Raw genomic sequence first — 18853 nt, 5'->3', positions numbered from 1 at the left:
AAGCAGGAATCAGGCATTAGGTCGGGGGCAGCGAAAGCCCTGGAGCAAGGACATGTGGAGCATTTTAGCAAGAAACCACAGCATCTGGCCAGTAAAGTTCAATCACCACCACTACTACACAAGTATCATGTCTTCTCAACAAAAACCTCAAATATTGTAATGCACAGCTTTTACTCAACAAAATGGGAGGAGGGACTCCGTATGCAGAAATAAGATTACAAAAACTTGATTAATTGGAAACGTTATTTTACATTGTTTCTCCAGGCAGACTGAAATAGCACGCATGCCTAAAGGGAGGGTCCACCAGAGCCTGGGGGTTCCCCTCAGATGCACCAGGATGGGGGTGGTGCTGGACTCAGGATCCCACCCACCCTTCCTCCACAGCAGCTCCAAGCTTATCTGCTTCTACAACGTCCTTCCTCATAAAAGACTCTCAAGAAGAAATCTGGAAACCATTGGCAGTGTCCAGTTTCCTCACCTTACCAATGAGGAAACTGAAGCTTAGAGAAGGTCAGTCATAAGACTTTGGGTCACTCAGCAAAGCACAGTGGAATCCGAGTGTAAAGAATTCCACATCTAAGAATTCCCATTGTGGCTCAGCAGAAACGAACTCAACCCGTATCCATGAGGATTCGGGTTTGAATCCTGGCCCCACTCAGTGGGTTAAGGATCTGGCATTGCCACAGCTGTGGTGTAGGTCATAGACATGGCTCAGATCTGGCCTTGTTGTGGCTGTGGCATAAGCTGGTAGCTGCAGTTCTGATTGGACTCCCAGCCTAGGAACTTCCATATGCCGTACCTGGAGCTCTAGTGGGGGAACAATAGTGACCATCTCTGGGCAGAATATTGGTATTTAAAAAAAAAAAAAAAAAAAGGGAAAGAGGAAAACCTCAACATCTAGACTCTGGGGTTTATCTGACCAAAATCACTTCCAAGAATGCCCTCCCGCAGACATACACTGGTGATCCTAGGGAACGCCACTGTACCAACACCCTCGCCTGTCCTCAAAAAAAGAGGATGTGTGATGAACCACCAATTCTGTGAGGAGGGGCTGGTGACCAGCGATAGCCAATGAACTGCTATGAGTCAAGGTAAGTCAATCAGAAATAAGATCAAGTATGACATAAGGAAACAGGCATATCTCTTCGTGAAAAGTTGAATCCATCAAACATGCCTAAATGGTTTAGGAAAGCTTCCTAATTAGTAATGACAGAAACAACAACAATGAAAATAGCAACAGGATAAAAGCAATGGCTATAATTTATTATTATGTACCAAACACTAGAGTCAGTCAGCAATTTATATACACTTAATATCTCTATGGCATAAATATTTTTATTCCTACTATTATAGATTAAAAAATTGAGGAGTTCTCATTGTGGCTCAGCAGGTTAAGAACCTGACTAGTATCCAGAAGATGCGGTTCGATCCCTGGCCTCGTTCAGTGGGTTAAGGATCCAGCATTGCCATTAGCTGTGGTGTAGGTCACAGATGCAGCTCAGATCCCATACTGGCAGCTGCAGCTCCAACTGGACCCCTAGCCTGGCAACTTACATATACCATAGGTGGGGCCCTAAAAAAGAAAAAAAAAAAAAAATGAGCCTAAACGGATGGTAAGGTGAGCAACCAACTGTCCTGGTTTGCCTGGCAGTAAATAGTTTCCAAGCTGTGGAACTGTTAGTGCTGAGAGCAGGGGCATCCAGGACAACCTGAGGTGGCTGGTGACCATCCCTGTGGGGCTGGTAGGTGACAGTAACTCCCATGTGGGCCTAGCTCCTGAGCCACCACCACCTTCTGTGGGATAACTTGCCTCCATGAGCTCCAGGTTCAGAGAGTTTTGCACTATCATCTAAAGATGTGCATCACCAGTTGCATACAAACAACACTTTCACACGTAGCTTTACTTCCTCATGTAAGAAAGATGCAAAGCACCACAGAGCCACCAGCCTCCATTATCCAGAAGGGCAAAGATGGGGACACTTACCTTGATCTCAAACTCGAAGTGCTCGTCCTTCCCTTGGCCGCAGAGGACATAGCGCGGGATACTGATTTTGATGGGGTCCTTCAGGTCGTCTGGACTCACTCCCAACGAGCGAGACACCATCCGCTATCAAAGGCGCATCGGATGGGAGAACAAAGAGAGACTGAGATCACTGCACTGCAAACAGTCGCCTGGGCAGGCGGTGAGACACGCTTCAAGCAGAGGAAAGAACATCAAACCAGGAGAGTTTATTTAGAAAAATGATGGTTTCTTTTGAAGAGAAATGCTTACGACCCTCTCAGGACAAAAGACCATTTCTTTAGGGAGACCATTCCAAAAAGGTAGAGGAACAGCACTTCTAAATGTTGTTTGGCTTTGATGTTCCTTCCAATTTAAAAGAACAAGTGAAAAAAAAGGGGGGGGGGACATATTACATCTCCTGACTTTAAAAAAAAATCTGGCATAAATCAGATTCTTTTCTGAAAAGTCCTATCACACTGAACAGCTGCTTTGTTCTTCAAAGAGTACCAGACTGCAGTACAGAAAGCTCGGAAGCTGGAGATTTTATCCAAATTTACTTCATTTTTAACCTCGAGGCATTTCTGCAAGGCAGTGGGGTGTGGCAAGCTCTTTAAATCACAATTAAAATGAATTCCCCAGTGTTTTCTTTAGGCTCCATCTGATTAATAATCAACTGAGCTCTGACCAATGTGTGTGTTCTGGATGGAGGTGTTTGAGGAAGTCATTAAAAAAATTCGAAAGCAGTTTTCTTGAGTGTGAATGGGAGGAGATCTCTGAACAATCCTCATCATTTACACTAGTGGATGGTTTAAAAAAAAAAAAAAACAGAAGAAACTATGTTTTTGAAGCAGTAGCAGTAATACAACAATTAAAATCATAGTTATTACTTATTGAATACTTATTACTTAGAACTGTGCCAAGCGACTTATGTGACTTATGTGTATTGTTTCATTTAATCCTCATGATTCCCCCCTCCCCTCATGAGACATGAACCATCATTAACCCAGTTAGTAGATGAGAGAGGCCCCAGACTGACAGCTCAGGTAACTTGTAAGAGTTTAAATAACTTAAGAGGTAAGCGGGAGAGCCAGGGCTCGAACACAGACTAACCAAGAGAACCCACCTGCATCACCACTACACTGCCATCAAGACATTTTATTTATTTACTTTTAATTGTAGTACAGCTGATGTACAGCATGGTGTCAGTTTCAGGTTTACAGCAAAGTGATTCAATTACACATGCATTTTTTTTCTGATTCTTCTCCATTTTAGGTTATTACAAGACACTGAACGCAGTTCCCTGTGCCAGACAGTAAATCCCTGTTTATCTATTTTATGTACAGTGCTCTGTACCTGTTCATCCCCTACTCCCAATTTATCCCCTCCCCCCACTCCCCCCTTTGGTAATCATCATTTGTTTTCTATGTCTGTGAGTCTGTTCCTGTTTTGTATATAGATTCATTTGCATTGTTTTTTGGTTTCCACATACAAGTGACATTATACATTCTTCTCTGACTTACCTCACTTTATTAGCTTTTATGAAATTTTAAAATAAATAAACTGAACTGATAAACAGTTCGACACACACAGAATTTAAGAAGATGGAAATCTTGTGATTATGTAATGAAACTCATATATCTGAAAAGGCAACAGGGGCAACAAGCTCCCCTTCCCTCTGGCAGAAAGGGGTCTTGGACTCAGGCAGCCTTGGCCAGGTGTAGCGTGGAAGGGCCCACTTTGCCGTGCATGTGAAAACTCAGGTCTCTGGGTGACAAGGGCGTGTGTGGTTTGCCCCAGATGGCTGCTTTCATCTAGCTGACAGTATAAACATCTTGGCGTGATATGAAGTTACCAAAGCCTTCAAGAGCATCTTAATTTTTCACTGCATAGCTGGTTACCCCCAATGAGAACGATCCATTTTATTGCAATGCTGCACCTGTTTAGCTGCCCTTGGTGTCAAAAACCAGAGTGTAAATTCCTAAACAGAGAGTTTCTCAATATGTGTGTCGCCAAAAACCTTTCAAGCCACCAAAAGTATATTTTCAAATTACTGTGAATGAAGACATTTCCCAGAACATGGAATGTGTATATCTATTTGAAGGAGAAAAGGCAGAGAAATAATCTAGTGCTTTTATTTATTTTCAACAAACACATTAACACATTTAATATTAAGGAATGTCTCTAACCTCGAAGGCTTCTTGGTTTAGCCATGAATTCCTAGCACTTCTTGCCTTAGCCCTGAAACTTTTTTTTTTTTTTTTTTAATGGCTGCACCCATGGTATATGGAAGTTCCCAGGCCAGAGACTGAATCTGAGCCACGGCTGAGACCTACACCACTGATGCAGCAACAAGGAATCCTTTAACCCACTCTGCAGGGCTGGGGATGGAACCTACAACCTGAGTCACTGCGGTTAGATTCTTAACCCACTGTGCCCCAGCAGGAACTCCAACATATTTAATGTTAAGTAACGTCTCTGACCTCACAGGCTTCATGGTTTAGCTGTGAAGTCCTAGCCCCGCTGCCTTGACCCTGAAACTTTCTGTCATGCTTATAACTGTATGTTTCAAGTAGGGGCAGAACCTCTCTTGCAGATGTGACACAATCATCTGGGAAATCCACGGTTACACGTGTGTGTGTGTGTGTGTGTGTGTGTGTGTGTGTGTGTGTGTGTGTGGAGTTGGGAGTACAGAGCTGTGGAGCTTAGAACAACCTTGGTGGAAGGAGAGGCTGTTTCAGAACTCTGAAGCAACAACTGATACTATTTTAGAAGACCCACTTGCAATATGTCAGAAAGAACCTGGATCCTCCCTACCGGTCAGACCAACAGGCCCTCTTGCAGCTGACTGATGAGCAGCCCTCTCTGCTGAGTTACAGGTTCCCTCCTAAGAGGCAAGAATAAGGGAAAGGAGGAAGGAAGGAGAGCAAATAAAATACTCCCCTGCAGGCTTGGTCAATACACAGAGTGATAAGCCTGGACAGGGCTGGAAGTGCTCCTGGACCACAATAAAGCCCTAGAGGTCTGGTGGTCCCAAGTGGAGAGGCAGCAGCTCCAGCCAGGGGACAGGAAAGCCTCATGGAGAAAGGGCTCTGCAGCCAGGTACAGAAGGATGAATGGGAGTTTTCTAGGAGGAAGTGAATGTGCGTTCTGGCAGAGAAAAGGACATCCTCTGGGCAAATAAATACTTGGATGAGGTTTGGCATAGTGTAGGTGCAGAGAGGAGGGGAGGAGGGGGAGTGAGGGGAAATAAACATTTCTCTTAAATCAATTAGGAACCGTGTATTATCACGTGTACTACGGCTTCTCTGAAAGGCGTGGACGACAGCACTAACTTGTGGAGTACATGTAGCACTGAGACTACCCTGTTTGCTTCCCTGAGGCAGACACAGGAGAGGAACTTGGATTCCAGAGGGCGTGCATGTCAGGACTCTGACAGAGAAGAAGGAGAATGAGAATCAAATGCAAGCTTTAGGATCCTGTCTCTGGGTAATGGCCCTCCATCCTCTGCCCCTCCGTTTCTATGGAAACAGGCATGATGTTTACCAAATCACATCTATGGGGCACGAACCCACTGTGACCAAGGCTGTGTAAACTTCTGGTCAGAGGCCAACTCTGACAAGGAAACTGATCATTACAGTGGGATTAGAAAGTTACAATGGGGTCACTGAGTGAAAAAAAATACATATGGACAGTGTTATCTAAATGTCTTGAATTTTACTGAGGAAGAGAACTGTAGTCAAAACAGCCAAGATCCTTGTTAACCAAGCAATGGAGACTTTTTTTTTTAAGTATAGTTGATTTATAATGTTTTGCCAATTTCTGCTGTACAGCAGTGACCCCATCATGCGCGCACACACATATATATACACATACATATACATATAATTCCCTTTTTTTTTTTTGGTCTTTTTTTCCTTTCTAGGGTCGCATACATGGCATATGGAGCTGTAGCCACCAGCCTACACCACAGCCATAGCAACATTGGATCCAAGGAGCGTCTGCAACCTACGCCACAGCTCACAGCAATGCTGGATCCTTAACCCACTGAGCGAGGCCAGGGATCGAACCCGCAACCTTATGGTTCCTAGTCGGATTTGTTAACCATTGAGCCACGACAGGAACTCCTTCCTTTCTTATGTTATCTTTCATCATGGTCTACCCCAAGAGATTAGATACAGTTCCCTGTGCTATAAGGCAGGACCTCATTGCTTATCCATTCTAAATGTAACAGTTTGCATCTAACAACCCCAAACTCCCCATCTGTCCCACTCCCTCCCTCTTCTGCTTGGCAACCCCAAGTCTGTTCTCCATGTCGGTGAGTCTATTTCTGTTCTGTAGATAGGTTCACTTGTGCCATATTTTAGATTCCACATATAAGTGATATCATATGGTATTTGTCTTTCTTTTTCTGACTTCACTTAGTATGAGAATATCTAGTTGCATCTATGTTGCTGCAAATTATTTAATTCTTTTTATGTCTAAGTAGTATCCCATTATATGTATGTACCATATCGTATTAATCCATTCATCTGTCAATGGACATTTAGGTTAATTTTAACTTTCCAAATGCTTTTTCCTAAAGGCACCCCCAGGAAATATAATCAAACGTTGGTGTCTGGTATTGATTACCAGCTACAGGGCCGCATCCTGGGAATACAAAGTAAGTTTGATAAAATTTCTGTACCTTCTTAGACCTTTAGTTTTTCTCAACTGCATTAGGTTTTTAAGAAAGACTTGTGGGGGTTTTTTCACTCTAGATGTATCATAGGCTAAAGTTAGCAAACACTACCTTAACTTTCTCCTTTTATATGTCGGCTTTCAAAGGGGGTTAAGGCTATAATTGATGGTCTGGTTACAGGCATTTTAAGATTAGAAAGTTCTCTAATTCTAAGAATGTATAACTGAAATCAATTGCTAATGAAAAGAAAGCTGCATGAAGCATAGGCTCAGAAACCCTTTAAAGAAAAAAATTCACTGCCTTTGATAATTTAAATGGGTATGTGAGTTACGTACAGGCCGGTTATCTGGGAGACTGGATCTTATAATACCAGGTAGCTCAACTAGATGTAGGACAGACCTTTCTATACCAACACATGCACGTGCACCCTAAGATATGATTCTAGGGAGTTCCTGCTGTGGCTCAGCAGGTTAAGAACCCAACTGGGATCCATGAGGATGAGCATTTGATCTCTGGCCTCGCCCCCTTAGTGGGTTAAGGATCTAGCATTGCCAGTGGCTGTGGCGTCGGTCGCATATGGGGCTCAGATCCAGCATGGCTGTAGCTAGGGCATAGGCCTTGAGCTGCAGCTTGGATTCAACCCCAGCCCCGGAACTTCCATATGCTGCAGCTGTGATTGTAAAAAAGAATAAAAAATTAATTTTATAACTTAAAAAAAGAAAGAAATGGTTCTAGATGGCACACAAGAGCCACTGACCAACCAGCACTTGACAGCGAAGAGGAAGTAAATCCTTTGCTGAGAAGAGGATAATTGTCAGAGTCCCCACTACTGCCTGTGGCCACAGTTTAGTTCAATCTCACTGACTTCACAGTAACTAAACATCAACAGGTATAGAGACGTGAACACCTGCAGGAATGAATGACTAAGCCAGGGATCCAAAAACATGTGAGCAGAAATAGAGAAATAAAGTGTATGTGTTTCCATCAAGTCACTGTGACAACGTCATCTGTAGAAATTACCTTTTGAAGCCAATTTGATGAGACATGTCAGAGTCTCTGGATACAGTGTGAAAGCTTCCTGACATCGCCCTGAACTAAGGCAGGAAGGAAAACTCACATAAATGCCTCTTATGTTTATTTTTTTATTTGAAAGTAACTATATTTTGAATATCTTTTTGAGTTTATAGTAGACACGTAAATGTGGGCTGTAATCATATCATATCCTATTATTTATGAGATCTTTTAAATTTCCATGGAATTACTTATTTTGGTATTGGTTGCAGCTTTCTCTCTATGCAGAAAAAAGATTCTTAGACTTGGAGGGGGAAGCAGGTGACACATCGTAGTAGGAGGGAGAGAAACAAGAAGGACTGTAGGTTTAGAAGCACATCTTGCAGGAGATCTGGACAAATAGGAAGGACACATTAAGGAATCTCAATGTGCCAGGGAGTGGCTCTCTTTAGAAATAAAAGGTCGAGGAAAAGCATTTAATCAGTAACTTGGATTATATTTCTATAATATATATACACACACACACACACACACACACACACATATACATATTTTTTTTCTTTTTAATTCTTTTTTGGCTGCCCCAAGGCTTATGGAGTTTCTGGGCCAAGAATTAGATTGGGCCCCGGGATTGAACCCTGTACCCTGTGCTGCAGAGAGGCCGCCAATCCTTTTGCACCACAGTGGGAACTCCAGAAATATATTTTAAAATAAGATACAAAGAAATATTTTTATAATAGCTTTTAACAAATCAGTGTCCTGTGTCCACAAATATAATCTTTTTTCCAGTGTCAGGGAAACACTACAGTCCGGTCCTCCACCAAAAGAAGCAGACAGAATATAGGCGATATATTTTGAATATTCAGATTAGAATCTGCTCTTCCTACTCAGGCTGTCTCCTTCGATAGGAACAAATTAAGGGAATTAATAGGAAGTGGCATTAACAGCAACTCGGATCGCTGTCGGCGCTACAGAGGGCACAGAGCGGACCAAGTCTATAGGGAGCCATCCGCATTTCCTGCATTTCCCCCTAAATGCTCTAATTATGTACCAGATGGTGGGATTCAGTATATGCTTTAACGATGACAAGGTCAGGCCTCAGGATGGCTGTGGATCTCCTAGAGCCAGATTTCCAAGCTTTGCTTCTAAAACACATGCAATCCTGGGTTTTTATCAGATTTAACAAAATTAGTAATTCCCCTTTCTCTGTTCCCAGCATTGCACACATTTCTAACCAAGCACACAAGCCACAGCAATAGTTCTAATTAGGTATTATCATTAGGCACCAGCTGTGGCCCAGCAGCTTGAAGACAGGGGCCTGGGGCAGAGAAGGTGAGGGTGCATCATATTCTCAAATCTGAGCCATGTCACAAGAAATGTGGCCTAAAGGTAAGCTGTGTGGGCAGGTGTACGTTACAAACATGGCAAAGAGCCAAGACATACTTACATCTTTCTCCAGGAGGTGAGCCTGCCGGTGCTGCGGGGGCTCAGGGCCAATACTGTGCCACCTCTGAAGATGTAGTACCTACATCTACATCACCTGGACTTGCTACAACATGAGGCACACCTGCTGCAGGTCCTCTCACTGCCAAGGTCAGGACTTAGCCACAGCCTGATGCAGAGAGACCCCACTGACCATAGCTCATCTTAAAGTGAGTTTTGAAGACTCACGTCAGGAAACAGAAATAGGGTTTTCAAATAAAGGATTACTTCTTTACTTTTGACATATATCTGTATCTCTACGTCATTAAGGATAATTACCCAGAAAATGACAAACTGTGTTTGGTAGAGATACTTGTGGAATATAGAGTTTAGTGGCCTTACGGTAAATTCTAATCTGTGATTTTTTTTCTTTTTAGGGCCGCACCTGCAGCATATGGAAGTTCCTGGGCTAGGGGGTTGAACTGGAGCTGCAGCTCAAGCCTATGCCAACAGTCATGGCAATGCCCGATCCAAGCCACACTGCAGCTTGCAATGTCAGGTCCTTAACCCACCAAGTGAGGCCAGGGATCGAACCCGAATCCTCACAGACACTATGTCGGGTTCTTAACCACCCATAACAGGAACTCCTAATCTGTGATTCTTTAAAGTAGATTATTTCAGCCATGAAGATCTCAGTGGATAAACACTGTTTCAAGGTTTGGAAATACTGATGAATGTTTCAACTTGAAAGCATGAAAAATGTCCCCATCTTTCTCTAGACCAAAAAGAACTTTAAATGGTCATTGTCTCTGAATTACCCATCATTAAATGGATGGTTTAAAAAAAAAAAAGTTTAGTATGGCACATGGAGAAAGTGGCAGCAACTGTCAAGTGGCCCTTGTTCCCAAATAAAACTCTATGCGGCTTAGAACCTGAAGAGGGAAAATCAGGTGTTCTCCTTTCTGGTTTTACAATGTCTTTAATGACCTGTGAAAAGGGCCATTCACCTTCACTCACTGATTTTTGCTGAGCTCTAGTTTGGGTTCAAATTGTGCGGAATTCTAAGGTCCAGAAGAGACTAAAGTGGGGGTAGGGCATTGGCAAGCCCTCTTTATCAGGTTTCTGCAATGCTTATCATTTAACCTTCCAACTAAAGGAGCAACTTCAAGCACACAAGGTTATCTGTACCATTTGCTGCAATGATTATATTCAGGCTTCTCTTCTATGAGAGCTAAAATGCAGAGAGCAAAAGGAGATATAAAGCCTGCAAGAAACAAAGGAACTGCCAAGAAACTTGTAAGGCAATTCTTGAAAAACAGAACTCATTAAAAGAGAAATAATTTTTAACATGTAGAAATTCCAAGAAAAAATGTACAAGTCAGGAAAAAAAAATTATTCCAATTACTTATTCATATGAAAAAAGAAATCAATAAAAAAAAAATGTATGCAGGCCAGTCAAGAATAACTATGACCAGGAGGTGACCTTGGCATTGTGAAAAGATTATATGTTCTAGAGTGAAGTCTAGGTTTGAGTTCCACTTCTCAAATATGTGATCCTTTCAGATATGCAATGGAAATCCAGTTCCCATCATGGCTCAGTGGTTAACGAACTCAACTTGTATCCATGAGGGTACAGGTTTAGTCCCCGGCCTTGCTCAGTGGGTTAAGGATCTAGCATTGCTGTGAGCTATGGTGTAGGTCGCGGACACAGTTCAGATCCCAGTTGCTATGGCTATGGTGTAGGCTGGCAGCTGTAGCTCCAATTTGACCCCTAGACCGGGAACCTCCATGTGCCACAGGTGCAGCCCTAAAAAGACAAAAAAAAAAGAAAGAAAGAGAAATCCATGACAATTTCCCCATCCCAGGGAGGCTCACTGTGGGACTTCAAAGGAACAATGCACAGAGAAGAAGTCCGTGCCCTGTAAACCACAGTGTAAAGGGTGGTCGGGTTGTTATCACTGTGACCCACTGCCTCTTCAGCAACTTTAACAAGATGATATAAGATATACTGTGAGCAGTGATTTACCACAGAATCTCGTTCCTCCTCACTAACTGGATTATTCAGTTCTACTCCTTACAAAGAGTTATTTATTTATTTATTTTGCTTTTGGGGGCCGCACCTGTGGCATATGGCGGTTCCCATGGGTTCAGAACCTCTGAGCCACAATGGGAACTCCAAAAGGAGTTTTTTTGAATAAAACAAGGATGCATCATTAACAAGAGATTAGATGGTGATGGTTTGGAAACTGTGTTAAGAACCAGCAGAGGGACTGAAACGTGTTGTAGGTAAAGCAGGAAAATGAGAGGAGGGGAGAGAGAGGGAGGGAGGGAGAGGGACAACTGTGATTCCTGAAGGGCTGCAATACAGTATGACTGTGGGATAGACTGTGACAGAAGGCTCCCTGGAGGGACGGACTGCAGATGGAGGTCACAGTGAGGAAGGAGATGGAAGGAACAGTCTAACAATGGGAGCAGATCCCACTGAATAAACTGCTTCTGATGCAGATGATCAGCCCACAGAGGTGCCAAGCAAGGACTGAGCTGGAAAAGTTCAACCAGTAACTAGTATCTGAATGCTGCCATTAGGGAGAGGTTCTATCTGAAGATTTGTTTTGTTTTGTTTTGTTTTGTCTTGTCTTCTTAGGGCCACACCCACAGCATATGGTGGTTCCTGGGCCAGGGGTCGAATTGAAGCTGCAGCTGCCGGCCTATGCCACAGCCACAGCAACGTGGGATCCGAGCCACATCTGCGATCTACATTACAGCTCATGGCAGTGCCAGATTCTTAACCCACTGAGCGAGGCCAGGGATTGAACCCATGTCCTCATGGATGCCAGTCGGGTTCACTGACCACTGAGTCACGGCAGGAACTCCTTAAGTGTTATCTGAATATATCTTCAAGAGAACGTTGGGAACCCTGACACGATGCATCTGTGGTCGATCCTCAGTCTCCTGTAGCTGGAAGAGGAGAAGAGGCAGACACTCCTTTCATGGCTTCCTAGTGAGTGGCATGAAGCCTTCTTCGCCCCTTGATGTTGGGTGTGGCTGAGTGACCTGTGCTGGCCAATGGGATGTGAGCAGACATGATCCAGCCTTTCTGTGCTTCTGCCATCATCACAATGGCCACTGTGCCTTCTGCACAGACCCCAAAATGAGACAGCTGGTGCAGACCAGCCACGGCTGAGCTGCAGACAACCTCAGCCTATAGCAGGGCCTGCCTCAACCTACTTACAAAAACCATTAATGAGAAATAAAAGGGTTTTTTTTGCGTGTCACTAATATTTTGAGGGTTGCCTGATATTTGGCCGCAGGGTGGATTTCCTGGTGTTCAAGTGGTTAGGACTCCGTGCTTTCACTGCTGTGGCCTGGGTTTGATCTCTGATCTGGGAACTGAGATCCCACACCAAGCCACTGCATGCCACAGCCATTCCCCCGCCCCATCCCCCTTCATTAAGGAATGACACAGTGCTAACTAAAATGAATACTGGAGGCTGTGTAACCAAGTTAACAAAACAACCTCATGAGCAACTGGTCTGTCCAACAAGACTGCCTGATTGTCAAAGAAGCATTAATAAAAGTGCTCTAATCTACTTATCATTCAAAACTTTAAATCATCTATAGAAGAATGCAAATAAAAATTATTGTAATTACTACCGCTGGAAGGCAGAAGTACTCCTTCCAAAGGAATCACACACATTTTTTTCAAGTAATGAGGACAGGGAGACAAACTGTTTTGAAATGTTTTTCAACAAAGACTAAATACATTCACCCTGACAACCACAAGTCTGTACAACAGGCAGTTGTGAGCAAAATGGATGTTAATCAAATTCAGATGAAATCACTGTTTCAAAAGGCCTCAAAGAGGTATTGTCTAGAACACATCAGCAAAGCCCTTCGATGTAAATGTTTATGCCTATGTTACAACAATGCAAAATGCCACGTAATAAAATACACATAAACTTTTTTTTTTTTTTTGGATCCAGCAACTTGCTACAACTGAGAAAACAGTCCTCAGGCTGGATGCTGAGGTCCCCATATCTACTCTACTGCAGCAGTGACCTGGGCTCAGAATCCCTAGAGAACAAGCCTGGGAGGCCCTGGGATTGAAGCCAGTGGCCTCCACTGGCCTCTTCAGGATCATGGCAACCTCAATACTCACTTCATGAAGGTAAATCAAATTCTCAGTATCAAGAACCGTGTTTGATCTCAAGGTAAAAAATATGCCTACATGAAAAGGCATGAAATCAAAGTTGCCTAGAGGCTGCTTCTATAACACAGCCTGGAATGCAATCCTCATCCTGGGCTACTTGGATCATAAAGCAGATGAAGTTACAACCAATAATATGATCTGTACACAATGCACGTGTCTACTGCATGTTCCATCTATGGACAAAATTAAGGACCATGACATACAACACAGATCTGTGCTCTTTTACCTATGAGGACAAGAAAGTCTGTTTAATATGTATCATCCTGTTAAAATTTTGTACTGTTTATGTACCGTTTCCTTTCCAACTATGACATCCCTCTGCTGGCATCTTAAATTCCATTCCCTCTGCTCTTCATGATCATTCATTCTGTTCTTCTTATCAAGAACATAATGAGAAAAAGAGTTCCCTCTGGGTTAAGCATCTGGCATTGTCATTGCAGCAGCTCAGGATGCTGCTGTGGCATGGATTTGATCCCTGGCCCAGGAACTTCCACACGCCATGGGAATGACAAAAAAAAAAAAAAAAAAAAAGAAAGGAAAGGAAAGAAAGAAAAAAAGAAAGAATTCAAATTCAGTAGGACGGTTTAAATTAGGGGAAATATTATTGATATTAGAAGATTATTGTGGTTCATTTTGGAATTTTTTTCCCATGGTAGAAGACCCACCAGCCAAGAATTTTAATAATACACAGCCTCAAAAGCCCTGTGTGTAAAGCAATAGGGCGTTGTGTGTGTCTACATCTGCGTGTGCATGGAGTGAGGGTATGGAAGAGGTTAAGTATCTGAATTCTATTGCCTCAAAAAGACAAAAAACTTTGCTTGGCTATGGCAAACCAGGCAGGACCCTGACACACTTTCCTCGGTCCTGCTTCCCCCGCTCACTTCCCCGGAACCTGGGCAGAGGAAAACCATTGCTGAGAATGCAGAACAAGTTAATGAGCGTGCTGTCAGCTCTGATGGAGAAGAGAAGGAGGACCGGCACTTCCCAGCCAAAAGGGAGACAGCCAGTTTCTGGGAGGGTTGGCCTTGATACCAGATTAGCAATGAAGCAGAGGGTAGGACATTTATGTTGCACATTATCTACAGGTCTGGCCAGAATAGAAAATGACCCCTCCAAGGCTGGGGCAAGGCTAAGGCCTGAGTAGAATGGCTGAGCCACTCGACTGCAGACACACTGTGGTGCAGCTCCCGTGAACGCATATCACCCTGGCCAAAGCCAAGGAGAGTGAATGGGGTAAGGGGGAGGGGCCTCCTTCCTTCTGGGATTCTGGAAGTTAGCAGAACCCTCAACCTGAGAAATAGGAGGACATGGGCAGAGCAGCCCAGGAAATACAACAAACACAAAATGTGTAAGCAGATTCCTCGTACGCAACTTGAACCGAGGTGGGTACAATGCAGAGTCAAGCAGAGGAGAGAGATTCTGAAGAGCTCAGTCTCAAGCCTCTTACAGCAGAGGAGAGCAAGCAATCGTGTCCCTGGTGAGGAGGGGAGAGCCCGGCCTTGGACTGACATGGGGTGTGACCTCCTCCCAGAAGCAGGACACCTTTGCCTGAGGTTAAGAGAAATGCCTGGGCTGAGAGGCAGGAGGGAGGGTGGAGGAAGCCCTGGATGCCTTCGAGGAGGCCCTGCATCTGCTAAGACAGCATAATGCAGCCAAAAAAGCTACATTCCTTTCCAGGAGAGAAACACAAATGCTGAGAGAAAAGACTGGCACATGGGAGCATGTGGTCTAGGGGAGGGGAGTCAAAACCAAACCAACAAGTGAGGATCTGAAATCACATGACTGGGAAGGAACAGTCCAGACATCTGTAAGGAGGAAGGCAAAGGTGATGACCTGAGGAAAATGACCCCACAGCGCACCAGTGCTGACCCCCCCAGCCCCACCACCCCTCATGTTACAGTGAGGGGAGGGCATTTTAAACCCCTGGGTCCTCCAGGGAAGCCTGGTGCTTCAGGAACGTGCTCTGCTGAGCTGTCCTAACCATGGTCAACACCGTGGATATTGAGAAGGTCCCTGCCAGACCAGGCACCTTTGCAGGCAGCAGAGTTCTGCCCGCCAGAGTCCAGCAGAAATAGACACCAAGGCACAAAAGCCAAGTCGACAGGAAGCCACCACAGTCAGAAAGGCTTTCATCATCTCACAAATAACAAAGCAGACCTGACTCACAGGCCGAGGCTCAGGAAAATGAAACAAGTGGTTTCACAAAGGTATTCCATCAGTGCACTGCTATCGCCTATTTTTATGTCATTGTAGGTATCTTAAATGTTTACCTTTCCAATGTATAGAGGTCTACATTTTTCCATTCTCAAATCAGGTAGCTACACTGACATCATCAGAGACCTGGATGGTTTTCATCATGTTTAATGAAAGAGCTCAAAAAACATACAGAGTATTTTTACAAGGCACCTCCCTAGAGCCTTGTCAAGTGTGAGATCAGCCAGAGTGCCTCATCCTGAGAGTTGAAGGTCAGTTTCCAGACCTCGGGAGCCACATTCTGGCCACCCCCTGGACACAGTGTGCTGGCGCGGGGCAGAACATTCTGGGCTTCCCAAGAGTGCTTGGAGGGAGCACTTCTGGAATCTGATGGGTGTCTGGGTCTTTGGGAGAAGATGAGTTCAATGGTGGATGAGTTTGGGTCTGGAACAACAAGGCACCGGAATTCCCTCAAAGCGCGGCATGTGACCATGTCAAACCGTGTTCCTGGAGGTGGTGAGCTCAGAGAGTGGCTCCGAGGGTAGAACACGCAGTCTTCCCTGACCAGGGCAATGTGCGTGTTTAGAAGGGCCAGCGACTGGCAGTGGCCTTGGCCAGAGTCACCCTCCACTCTGACCGTTGTGTAGAGCAAGAGTCGGGCCTCTGCCAGAGAGGGGGCGTCAGCGTCCAGATTTCCATGAACATAGTAGATCAGGTCCACCAAGGTGCTCTGGAATTTGGAGGACAACCGAACTCTGTTTGCCAAGACTAAGTCAGGGACATCTGCCTGCCAGTTGAGAGAAAGCTGGACCAGGTCTTGTTGGAGCAAAGGATGGTTGGTGTACACGGAGGACTGGGATGCAGACAACAGCACACACAGGAGGTCCTGGCATATCTGCTGACAGAGGTTTTTGTTGTAACTAAAGACGGTGAGCAGAAGACTCTCTGAAGAGCCCAGAAGTCGTAAACTCTGCCCCGCAAAGCCGATCTGAATCTCCTGTAACTCAGCAAGGGGTAGAGCATGAAAAACGACCATGGAGGCCAGTGGATCCCCAGACAGAACCAGCGCGTACAGGGCTGAGCGGAGCAGCAGCAAACAGGCAGCCTGAGGGGAAGGTCCCGCACAGGTGGAGACAGCAAGCCAGTAGACGCCTTGAACCTCACTTGTGTCACTGCAAAGTTCTGGGAGGGAACTGGCCACCAGCTCCAGGAAGTCCTTTAAGGGGCACTCCTGAAGTTTCAGCATTTTGTCTGGGAACTGCACGAGGGTCTGCTTAAACACAGGGCTTTTGGCACCTTCCAGTTCGAGGCAGAAAACTGAGCCTGGGCAGGAGCCTGGAAACTTGGCAGCTGCTGGGGCAGGAGGCAGGCCCAAGGCTCCATAGGGCACCAGGCTCCCCGCCTGCCCCCTGGCCCCAGGCTGTTCCCTGCGGTCACCAACGTGGGCTTCTTTGGGGCAAGAATGAGCATCAGCTGACACTTCTTGTGTCTCCAAGAGCGTGTCCAGGGGTAAGAGTTTCAGGAACGGCAGCCTCCTGATGAAGGTTGCAGCTTGGGAGGTGAGCCCACCGGGGTCACACAGGACCCCCACGTGCCTGGCCTTGCTGATGGCCTTTGTGCCAGCCTGTAGCAGTAGGGTGCTGGTGTCTCTGTAAAAGTCTGAGACCTGCTGGTAAAAATATCCCAACCCACTGCATCCCTCTGTTCCGGCCGTCATCGATGACTCTGGAGAGTGAACTGCTTCAGTCTCTGACTCTTTCTGGGCTTTCTGCTCAGGGCAGAGCTTCGAGGCCACTGTTCCTGCAGAAATGCTTTCCAAGAGAACGAGGCAGAGTAGCTGGCTCTGCCTGGTCTGCGAGCTCCCACTGTTCATAGACACTTTCTGGGATGCACATTGCAGCCAAGTCCAGCTGGACGTGATCCCCAGGCTGTGTTCGCCTTGGCGAGGTGTCGGCTCACTGGCATTTTCCGACTCTCCCTGAAAATGTTCTGCCCCTCTGGGGATGCTTTTGTTAAGCAAAGAGATTTTAGGTAGATGGAAACATTCTGGTTGGAAACTGCCTGTCTTATAGTCAGGACTGCATCTGCTGTGGCTGTTAAGTGACAGCTCGTGCTCCAAGGCCTGAGACCCCGCCTGATGCTGGCAGGCTCCCCAGCCTGGTGCTGAGGAGGGGGCCATGGGGCCTGGGATGCTCCACGTCATGGAACGGCTCTGGGAGTGGTTCTGGTTCACTCTCCTCCTCTCCTCTCCATCGGGGGCGTCAGTGACTTCTTTGGGCAGCAACAGGGCAGGAGAGCTTTTCTGTCAAAAACAGGTGAAATGGGGGTGTGGCACCTTTTGCAAATCTTTCGCACATGAAGAACCTTGCGGTCATTGGTTTCATCGTGTGGATTAATGACAGGCATTAAATCGAAAGCCTAAGCCATTCGTGCTGATTGATTCATGATTTAAGAAAAGAGGATCTGATTCACACACAGAGCATCGATTTCTGTAGTTCTTATTTTACAAATTGCCAAGTATTTTGGTAGAAATATGCTGGATGGGATCGAGCCATAGTATCCATTTCTTGGTCTTTCATTTACTCTAAAATAAATCCTAAGACCTTCGATTCAATTTCCCAAGGGTTACATTTAGTTGTGAAAATAAGTCCCTGACTGTATGTCCAAAATGCAAGTGTAATCAGGGCATATTTGATGCAAATCAGAAAATGACCAGTATTCCAACCCCAGGCATGTTTCTTTTGCTCGTGGTTTATTTCATAGGAACTTTCATTTTATCTACCCTGGTTAGATGGCCATGATGGTGTCTACAAACCCATGCTACAGAGGTTCATGGTCACGGCCAGCCTGCTACAGGCCAGGCACGTGGACATAAAGAAATCAAAGGCAACGTCCTGTTCCTCACAAGGTTATGTGCTGACGAGACAGAGGTCCAGAGGAAGCAAGCCTCATTCCTGGATGGTGGGGACGGAGGAAGAGGTGGCCACCAGCCAGATAAGCCTCCCACGGAACATCCAGCCTCCGCCCCCACCACTCGCTCTGTTCAGTGATGTAGGATTTCTGTCACCGAGTAGTTTTGCTTTTTTGATTTTTAATTTAGGAGGCTATGGAAAGGAAAAATCCCTCGGTGGAGGAAAATACAAGTAAAGCCTCACAAAGCAAAGGCCCCAGTAAACCTTGGTTTGACAACTCACCAGAGAAATAAGCTAATCAACCCAGAGTATTTCCTTGGTACCACCGCCAAGGCAGTCTATAAAACGGGTAGGGTTTCTAAAACATCGAGAAGGACTCAGGCCTCCTATCTGATTCTGATTGTATAATGCTGCCTTTTAAATGC

At 45.2% G+C, this 18853-nt stretch overlaps 1 protein-coding gene across 5 annotated transcripts in view; it reads right to left on the bottom strand.

Moving 5' to 3' along the window:
- Nucleotides 1-18853, bottom strand: part of KIF16B (kinesin family member 16B) — a 306258-nt gene that overhangs the window by 80459 nt on the left and 206946 nt on the right. For 3 of the 5 annotated variants that reach the window (XM_047771646.1, XM_047771645.1, XM_047771647.1), the window contains one exon: nt 15669-17818. In XM_047771646.1, coding sequence (XP_047627602.1) covers nt 15734-17818 — 2085 coding nt within the window. In that variant the 3' untranslated portion in view covers nt 15669-15733. Of the gene's footprint in view, nt 1-1984; nt 2108-15668; nt 17819-18853 lie in introns of those variants that run through there. The other 2 variants (XM_047771648.1, XM_047771649.1) reach the window with 1 other exon arrangement.

The sequence above is a fragment of the Phacochoerus africanus genome, chromosome 3 (assembly GCF_016906955.1).
Source record: "Phacochoerus africanus isolate WHEZ1 chromosome 3, ROS_Pafr_v1, whole genome shotgun sequence".
NCBI classification, from domain to species: domain Eukaryota; kingdom Metazoa; phylum Chordata; class Mammalia; order Artiodactyla; family Suidae; genus Phacochoerus; species Phacochoerus africanus.
This window is presented reverse-complemented; position numbering and strand designations above follow the sequence as displayed.